This window comes from Octopus bimaculoides, chromosome 24 (assembly GCF_001194135.2).
Source record: "Octopus bimaculoides isolate UCB-OBI-ISO-001 chromosome 24, ASM119413v2, whole genome shotgun sequence".
In the NCBI taxonomy this organism is placed as follows: Eukaryota; Metazoa; Mollusca; class Cephalopoda; order Octopoda; family Octopodidae; genus Octopus; species Octopus bimaculoides.
The window spans coordinates 32,060,616-32,070,615 of record NC_069004.1 but is presented as its reverse complement, the minus strand read 5'-3'; the positions used below and the strand labels follow the sequence as shown (position 1 = coordinate 32,070,615).

The window sequence follows — 10,000 nt, the reverse complement described above, 5'->3', positions numbered from 1 at the left end:
GTCCAGTTTGGCTCCAAGGAAGATGGTGAGGGTGATGGTGGTGGTGGTGGTGGTGGTGGCAGCCATCGTTGTGGTAAAATACAATAAGCTTTCTCTTGCCTTGCTAGAATAGAGATCATGATGATGATGATGGTGGTGGTGGTGGTAGTGATGGTAGAAGTAAACTGCAATGGTCCAGCCCTTCCTTAAAATTACAAATAATCTTTTATGAATATGAGAAACATCTTTTAGTAATGGAATTGTATGTGTGTGTGTGTGTGTGTGTGTTTGGTATCTGAATGTGTCTCTGTGTTTGTCATGTATACATGTGTGCTGTACGTGTTTGGGTGAATGTGTGTGTGTTTGTTTGTGTTTTTTATAGAAAACACAACTGTTCTTGTATTATTACCTTTTCCCACAACCATCAGAGTGCAAAGCACTCCTCAAGACTGCAAGTTTGTGAGACGGTTGTGATCTGTAAACAGTTTTGAGTATGAACTGGAAAGAGAAGTATAAACACGCAATATGTGCACACTAAATTCATAAAACAAAAGAAAAGAATAAAAACGCAACATCAAACAAGTTATATAAAGGTCCTGTGTGCCATGTCTGACCCCACTATCACGCAGCTCTGTGCAGTTTTCTTGCTTATTTTTAATTTTTTGTCTATGATTACTTTGCAGTTTGTTTGGAATAAGAAAGTTCCTAAATCCATCATCAGCATTTCTAGACTTCCCCAGTCCAGAATGCAAAAGGGTTAAATTGACAATTGTAAATTTGAATAAATCTAATGTTTTTTTTTTTTTCTTTTAATTTCAGAATCTGTCAGACATGCCATGATGATGCTTCAAAGTTTGTAAGGTTATTAGCAAAACCTGGATGTAAATATTTGGTAGTAGAGGACTTTGTATATTTTGTTCAGGTAAGTTGACTTCACTTTTGACTTCACTTTATCCATCTACCTGTCTATCGATATGTTTATGCCTGTCTACCTGTCTTTTTCAGGATGTTGTTGACACTCACCCTGGATTAAGTTTCCTTCAGGAGGCAAAAGAGTTCCATTCAAGATATGTACACACGGTGAGTATTTGTTTATTATTAAATACTGGGGTCAGTTCTAGATGTTCTTTTTCATGTGGGGTCCATCCACATTGACAATGTTAATTCCCTTATTTTCTGTCACAGTTCACATCTGTTCCAAGTCCTCATCATTTAGCGTCCATTTTCTATGCTGGCATGGGTTGGATGGTTTGACTGACTCTGATAAGCTGTAGGGCTACACTGGGTTCCTGTCCGATTTGGCATGGTTTCTACGGGTGTGGACGCCCTTCCTAATGCCAACTACCCCGAGAATGTAATGGGTGCCAGTTATGTGACACCAGCCTTGGCCACGACTATGATTTCACTTGGCTTGATGGGTCTTCCCAAGCATGGCATATCGTCAGAGGTCTTGGTCAGTTATCATTACGTCCATGAGGCCCAATGTTTGAAGGTCATGTGTCACCATCTCTTCCCATGACTTCCTGGGCCTACCCCTTCCACAAGTTTGAAAACTGGTCTTGTTTTCATCTCAGTCTCTGAAAATCTCTTCACACCTTTATAGGGTTTACATGAAAATGTAAAAGGCTATGGTTTCAGGGTGTTAAAAAGGTGAAAGAGATGCTTGTGTGGTGTATGACAGCAAATGCTGTATTACAGTGAAGTACTGGTGGGTGAGGTGCATGGTAGTGTATGTAGAGGACAGTGAGGTTGTGCTGAAAAGTTCCTGGCTGTAAGGGTATCACGAAAGGCTTGGTTGGAGGCCCAACCTTCACAGTTCTTTTACAGGGCTTAGAAAAACTGAAGGACCACTGCAATAAGTGTGTGAACCTGAGAAGGGAATATGTTGAATAAAATCATAATTAACTGATCCTCCTGTATTTACTTTCATCCAAATTTGTAGAATTTCTTTCCTCCAAATTCCCTTACAAATCATTACTCAGCCTGAAGCTATAGTAGAAATCACTTGCCCAAGGTACCACACAATGAGACTGAACCCAAAACCGCATGGTTGAAAAGCAAACTCCCTTACCCCTCAGCCATGCTTGTGCCTTGATGTTATTTTAGGATATTTAGCAGTGTGGCATTAATCTACATGATGAACATGGGATAAACTTAACCCTTTAGCATTTAATCAGGCTATATCCGGCCCAGATATCCTGTTTGTTATATGTTCAGACTGGTGAGGTCCTGCCTCTCACACTTAACCTGCAATGTCATTTTGAAAATATACAATCACATCATTGAAATCTTAATGCTAGAAGATGATAAATGATTAGTTGAAAAACAATATGAATAAGTAAATATTACATTTGACAGTAATTTGAATACTAGAGGATTAAACAACTAAAAAAAAAAGACAAATCACATAGAAAAAGAAAACACTTGTAAAAAATACCTTGATAGTGCTGGGACAGATCTTTTTCTCTGCAAACTGAACTCACAACCTTCTTTGTCAGCCAGCTTCGTATACATGCCATTGAAGGTGATTGAAGAACTAATGATCTGAAGAAAAAGATTGCGTGTACAAAATATAAACACTGGGAAAGAGATTAAATTGAGTGGAAAATGTAAAGTTGTGTAACATTAGTTACGTCTGTTTGAATAGAATTCATTCTGGTCGTCAATTAGTTTAGTTATGTCTGGCAGATTGACGATGTGTCTCTTCAAGCAGACTATTTAATTCAATCAGCTGCTTGACATAGGAACCATTAGTTCTTCGTTAGTCTATACTATAAATAGTGTTGCGGTAATGAAGACCTGAAGTGTCGTTAAGTCTTAGAACTGTTTTCCGCTTCACCAAACATCTAAATTGTGGTTTTGTGTTTTATTTTTTTTAAACAATTTTTTTTTTATGCTTGAATAACTCGGATGTGGTGGTGGTAGTAGTGTTGGTGGTTGTTGTAAATGTTGTGATAGTTGCTGTTATTGTGGTTAGGGTTGTGGTTACAGTAGTCGTAGTGGTAGTTGTGATCTCTATCGTGGCAACAATAGTGGTTGTTGTGGTTTGTGTTATAGCTACTGTAGTAGTTGTACTTACAACTGTTGCTGCAGTAGTATCATAGGAGTGGTTACTGTTGTGGATATTGTGGTTACTTTTGAAATTGCAGTAGTGGTGGTAGTTGTGACCACTGTTGTAGTTACAGTGGTGTAGTAGTAGTAGTAATTGTTGTAATTCATTTAATAGCCACTGTAGTAGTATTTATGTGTAGTGTAGTAGTAGTAGTAGTAGTATTGGTCACTGTTCTGGTTACAGTAGTAGTGGTAGTAGTTTTAGTTACTATTATATTTATTAGCTGGCCCCATGCTGTCAAAACTGATGGCTAATTTGTTGTATTTTAGTTGAAACGCTGTTTGCTTTTTCTTTTCAGCGTTGAATCTTCACCATCTCACTTCCATTGTGCACACACACACACACACATTCACAGACCTCCCTTTTACATACACACACACTCACACAGAATTGAAATGCTCCCACTACCAGTTTGCCATCACCCCTTCCTTTCTCATTCATATGTTGTGACAGAGAAAACCACAAGAGTATTATAGCAGACAGTCACAGAAAGCGTAATAGTAGTTATGGTTTATGTAGTTGCGTTGTAGTTAGTGTTGTAGTAGTGGTTGTTGTTGCAGTGGTGATATAATTACTGTTGTGATTGCAGTTGCAGTGCTCATTGCTGTTACAGTATTACTGTGGTAGACGTTAATGTGGTAGTATTAGTGGTTGTAGATACTGCTGTAGCGGTAGTAGTAGTAGTACACTAATAGCTATACTGTCCTGTTGTAGTTATTGTTGTAGTTGCTGTTGTTGTCACAACTACTGCTTCTACTACTGCCTGCACAGTAACTACTAACACCTCCATCTGTTAACTGCCTCTTGCTCCCCCCACTCCTCCTTCCTCTAGCTTCTTCCTCCCCTTCCACTCCCCACTTCCTCTATCTTCCTACCCCACCCGCCAACTCCTGAAATTTGAGACTTCACTTTACATATAACTTCGCTGTTCTTACACCGTGTTAAGATAGTTTTATTTAATTTTTTTGTTTTAATCATCTTATCACTTGTGTTTGTCTGTCTGTCTGGCACTTTGTTAGTAACTGTGTCAGGATGCCTGTCTGTGTGTTAGTGTGTGTGTGTGTGTGTGTGTGTGTAGGAGTGGTGGTGAGGGTGTAACTTTGTGTCTGTTTGTCCTCACTTATCTCTTGTAGTTTCTCTCCCTCCCTTTTCTTCTCTTTCTCTCTTTCTTTGACATGAAACTCAGGAATTAAATTTAGAATGATATATTTCATGCCATGTATTGAGTTCTTTTCCTCATTCACTGACAATTTTTTGAGTATGTGTGTATAATATAGAGTGCATGATATAATGTATGTGTATATTGTGTAATATACTGTAATAGGAGCTGACATGGCTGTGCGGTAAGAAGCTCGCTTCTCAGCCACATGGTTCTGGGTTCAGTCTCACAATGTGGCACCTTGGGCAACTGTCTTCAGAATCCTGTAGTTCTCCAACCTCACTAAGTAACCCACCTATCGGAGTCGGTGCTGATTGACTCAATAGTTTGACAGTTTCTTTTTTAAAGGACCTCAACATCTGACACAACTCTGCCATCCAAGTAGATAATGATAGGGTTTGAGCTTAGAAGAGAAAGAGTGCAAAGAAATACCACAAGGCATCAAGTTCCAAGAATCCACAGCTCTGGATCATTTTCTTCTTGCCCCTAAAAGGATGAAAAGTAAAGCTGACTTCAGTAGGGTTTGAACTCGGAATGCAGTGAGCTGCTACAAATAGCATGAAGCATTGCAGCTAATGTTCAAATGACTCGACCAATTGTCTGGTTGGAAACGATTATTACCTCCCTTTACTGGACTCCTGTTTCTCTCCAGCGTTTCTGCTCTTCATCGAACAAGAGGACAAAATATGTAGTTACAGCTACAGCTCAAGAATAATGATTGCAAGCAAGCTAATGGACAGAATCGGCTGCATCTTATTTTTCGGTGTGTGTTGTTCATTATTATTTTGTCAAGAATCCAACAAAGATGATGTTAATCAACTCTTGCAAAGAGGAAAAACATAAGTCCACTTTGGTGGGACTTGAAATGCAGTGATTTGGGATAAATACCACAAGGTATTTTGTCTAACATTCTGTGAAGTGGTTGGCATTAGGAAGGACATTCAACTGAAGAAATCGTACCAAAACAGACACTGGCATTTGGCACAGCCAGATCTGGCTGGTCAAACTGTCCCACCCATACCAGCATGGAAAAGCAGAAATTAATTCTTTAGCAATCGGATTACTCTGTCAAATGTATTGTTTGTTTATTCCCATTTCTTTGAGTTAACAATGTATTATCTCGTTAGCTTTGAGATTTCAATGATGTGGTTATTTTTAGAATGACATTGTAGGGTTGGTGTGAGAGGCTGGATCTGGCCAGTTTGAACATAAAACAGAATATTTTGTGCTGGATATGGCTGGTTTAAAAAACTAAAGGGTTAAATAATAATGATCAGTCACTGCCTTTCCTTACATGACCAAACAGCAAAAAAAAAATAATAAATAAAAACCAGGAGCTTTTTGAGTTTGTCAGAATTTACTGCCCTGTCCGAGTTTTTTGAAACAGAAAGAAACCAGGAAAATTAAAATTTACAAAATTACAATAAAAAGAGAAAAAATTAAATTTGATGTCAAAAAGAAAAGAACAGCAAAAAATCTCAAACTCCCCGCAAATCCTCCCCTGGTCATGCCCCCCCCCTCCATGTTCCCATTTCATGTTTATCTGGCAGCTTCCTCATCTGTGAAATTCCATTAGTTTTTGGTAAGAAGGAATGGCAGCTGGCAGAGTTTTGTCAATTGACAAACCTTTGGTTTTTTTGGGGTTCTTTTTCAATGTTTTGTCTTTTCAAATGTTCAACTTGTCAGATGAAAAAAAAAAAACATTGTTTGCAGAAAACATTAGACACACATTTTCGTTTCTTTCTTTCTCTCTCTCTCTCTCTCTTTCTTTCTTTCTTTCTTTCCTTCGTTTCTTTCTTTCTCTTTTCCTTCCTTTCTTTCTCTCTTTTCCTTCCTTCCTTTCTCCCTCCCTTCCTTCTTCCTTCCTATCTTTTTTCGTTTTTGTCTTTTCTTTCTTTATTTCTTTCTTTTTGTCTTTTTCTTTTATTTCTTTCTTTTTTATGGCTTTTCTTTCTTTCTTTCTTTCTCTTTTTTACTTCTGGTTTCTTACTCTTTCTGTTCTTCTTTCTGTTCAAACTTCTTTCTCTTCATCCTCTTCATCTTCTCGTCATCCTTATTTTCTTTCCTTTTCTTTTTCTTCATCTTCTCTCCTTCCCCCTTTTTCATAACAATCATTCTTCTTCCCCCCTGTTTTCTAGACAAAACATTGAAAAAGAGAATTTCAAAATGGGACCCATTTTTTTTCTTTAATTTTTTTTCTCTTTCTTTAGTGTTCCTATCCCCACGACAAAACCCCCACACCACCATCACCACCCACCACCATCATCATAACCATAACAACAGCACTGAAAACGGCAGCGATTGAATTGAGCTAAACTCATTCAGTGAGACCCCCAACTCAATCTTGATTCCTTAATCAAACTATTTCAGGCTCCCTTATGTTATTTACTGTCTTCAGCATGAACATCGCAAATTCCCATCTGCACAAGCTTCAAATTATTACACACATACACACACACACTCACACAAAGGAAACCAATATTTTTCCAGGCAATGACAACAGTTGGTTGCCTTGGATGTGCAGAGATGTCCCAAAAATAAATAGACACCATTTTTCCCTTTTTTTTTGAAAGCTTTATTTCTGGAAATCAAATAAAGTCATTGAAATACTTAACCCTTTCGTTACCGTATTTCTTTTGAGATGCTCTGTGTTTCTTTCAATTAATTTTAAGTATAGTAAAGAGTTTAGTAAAATAACTTAGTTATCATTAAACAAGTGTTATGAAAACCATTTTTGTAGTAGAGCCAGAGGCGGTTGCAGCCAGGTTGGTGTCAAAAGGGTTAAACTTGTATTTGGTCAGCCTGTTTTGTGCAGTTTTTAGTGCGGTTTCAATTCCTGGACCAGGTGGTGCATTGCATTCTTGAGTAAAACACTTGATCTCACATTGCTCTGCAATCACTTTGGACACCTGATGCGTGGCACACTGTGCCCCTGTTCAGACAATGTTGATTTGATGGAGTGAGTGAGCTGATGCACAACATGAAGATTTGATCATTATGAACAAATCATGTGTGCAGGTCCTTCAGCAAAAGAGCTGAACGCTCATATGTATATATATATATATATATATATATATATAGTCGTACACACTCATATATATACAAGCATACAATATACAAACAATTTATACTCAGATATACAATACACACACACACACACACACATATATATAAACAAAAGTTTTTTTTCTCTTGCAGTCATGATGTTTTTCATATTCTTCATTTAGTGTTGTTGAATGTCATTCTTATCAATGGTTTTACATAAAACACTCTGTGTGTGTGTGTGTGTGTGCACATGTGTGTGTGTGCACATGTGTGTGTGTGCACACACATATGTGTGGTTTGTGTTATCAGATTCTTTACACAAAGACAGTCCTATTCCTCAATCACACTACATACACACACACATACTGAACATTACCACTGCCTATATATATATATATGTGTGTTTTGTGTACTTCTTTGTGTTTGTTTTTTTTTCCTTTTTGCCCATGCAAATCACTATTTGAAGTGTTTTATATTCTCTCTCACATACATATCTCATATCATATATGTATTATACATATATATATATATATATACACACATTTTATATTTACTATTATACAGAATATATATCATATTTGTAATATAGACTTTATATAAATATTTATAAAATATATGTACGTGTGTGTATATCTATCTATCTACATATATATATATATATATATATATATATATATAGTCCTACCCAAAAACATGAGAACTTTTTAGATAACATTAAAACAATGTTTGTATTGTAGAATCAGTGGTGGTGGCCTTGGGTGGGTTGATATGGAAAGGGTTAATACTCATCATTTATTTTCCCTTATCATCAGTCATCTCTCTTATAAACATCAGTTGACACCTTCTAATAAATAATTTTTGGCTGGGTAGTAAGTAGCTTGCTTTCCAACCACATGGTTCCAGGTTCAGTTCCACTGCATGGCACCTTGGGCAAATGTCTTCTACTATATCCTTGGGAGGGCTGACCAAGGACTCGTGAGTGGATTTGGTAGACGGAACCTGAAAGAAGCCTTTTGTGTATATATATATATATATATGTGTGTGTGTGTGTCTTTGTGTCTGTGCTTGTCCCCTGTCACCACCTGACAACCAGTGTTGGTGTGTTTACATCCCCACAAATTAGCAGTTTGGCAACAGAGCTCGAATAAGAATTAGGCTTAAAGATATAAAGTATTGGGGTCAATTCATTCAGCTAAAAGTTCTTGGAGGTGGTGCTCCAGCATGGCCACAGTCTAATGACTGAAGCAAGTAAAAGATATGACAAGATATACACATGCTACAATTTTAACCATAATCTCTTGATCATGAGTTCAGGTGGCCTAGTGGTCAGGGTGTTGCATTCATGATTGCAGGACCATGGTTTCAATTCCCAGCACAAGTGGCATATTGTGTTCTTGAGCAAAATACTTCATTTCACGTTGTTCCAGTCTACTTAGCTGTAAGCAGGTAACCTTGTAACAGACTGGTGTATAAGGGTAAGATGGTGATGCAGGAAAATCACCTGAATGTGTGTGGGGGGGGTCTTGGTTTCGTGGGCCACATTTTATATCCAGTGATTGAAAGAATGAATAATACTACCTGCTGAGACACAACCAGCATCTTGGGGCAAGTGAAGGATAAGAGATGTTACAGTATGACTGAAAGCTGGGGAAATGGCAGGGGCAGTAGTGAAATGCCTTCATGCAATACAACACAGGCATCTAAATGGTTAGGCTTTTTCTAAGGATGTGGGCATTACTCAGCACAATCTTTTAGATTTCTGTGAGACATGGTTCTCCTGGGATCTTTTCTCGATGTTTCTGAAATCCCCTTTTTTATCATACCTAGAGCACCTACAATAACAGGAACACTTATTATTTTTATTATCATTATTACTATTTTTATTATCATTATTACTATTATTATTATCATTATTATTATTATTTCTTCTTCTTGCCCATTCAGGTCATCTCCAGAATATTCTTCTGTGTAAACAGATCTTGGTCAGGGAAAATCACACCAAATGAACTGAGGCGAAGCCATTTTTTACAGGTAAGTCTTGCCAAAGTAGTGACTTTCTTATTCGTTTACTTGTTGCAGTCATTGGACTGTGGCCATACTGGAGCAGTGCCCTGAAGGATTTTAGTCAGACAAATTGTTGTTGTTGTTGTTGTTGCTGCTGCTGTTGTTGTTGCGGCTGTTGTTGGAGTCACTGTTGTTCTTGGTGTTAGTGTTGTTGTTGTTTCTGTTATTCCTTCTCCTGATGATGATGATAATAATGATGATGATGTTGTCCTCCCCCCACCAGACTCTCTTATTGCTGGAAGAAGAAGACGACATCAATCAAATAACAGACTATTTTTCCTACGAACATTTCTATGTGATATATTGTAAATTCTGGGAACTGGATCAAGACCACGACCTCTACATTGACAGATCGGACCTGGCGCGCCACAACGACCACGGTACGTCACAGTCCACCTTGTCTCTCTTCTCACATTGTCTCTCACCTTTTCAGCCTTGTATGTGTCACAGTAGTAGTAGTAGTAGTAGTAGTAGTAGTGGTGGTGCTGGTGGTGGTGGTGGTGGTGTTAGCAGTTTGTAAAAAGGTGGTGCTTGTGTGTGTGTGTGTGTGTAGGTAGTAGTTGTAGTAAGAGATGTGATTGTGATAGTATGTGGCATGGTGGTGGTGGTGGTAGTGGTAGTAGGTGTTGTTGTATCAGTGG

The 10,000-nt window shown here is 37.9% G+C and overlaps 1 protein-coding gene across 1 annotated transcript in view; it reads left to right on the top strand.

Annotated features, from left to right (window-relative positions):
* The window catches only part of LOC106884288 (serine/threonine-protein phosphatase 2A regulatory subunit B'' subunit beta), a 32,520-nt gene that overhangs the window by 8,535 nt on the left and 13,985 nt on the right, over nt 1–10,000 (top strand). Inside the window, exons 2-5 of the mRNA XM_014935590.2 lie at nt 799–901; nt 985–1,059; nt 9,240–9,326; nt 9,583–9,739. Of these exons, the coding sequence (XP_014791076.1) occupies nt 799–901; nt 985–1,059; nt 9,240–9,326; nt 9,583–9,739 (422 nt within the window). The remainder of the gene's footprint in view (nt 1–798; nt 902–984; nt 1,060–9,239; nt 9,327–9,582; nt 9,740–10,000) is intronic.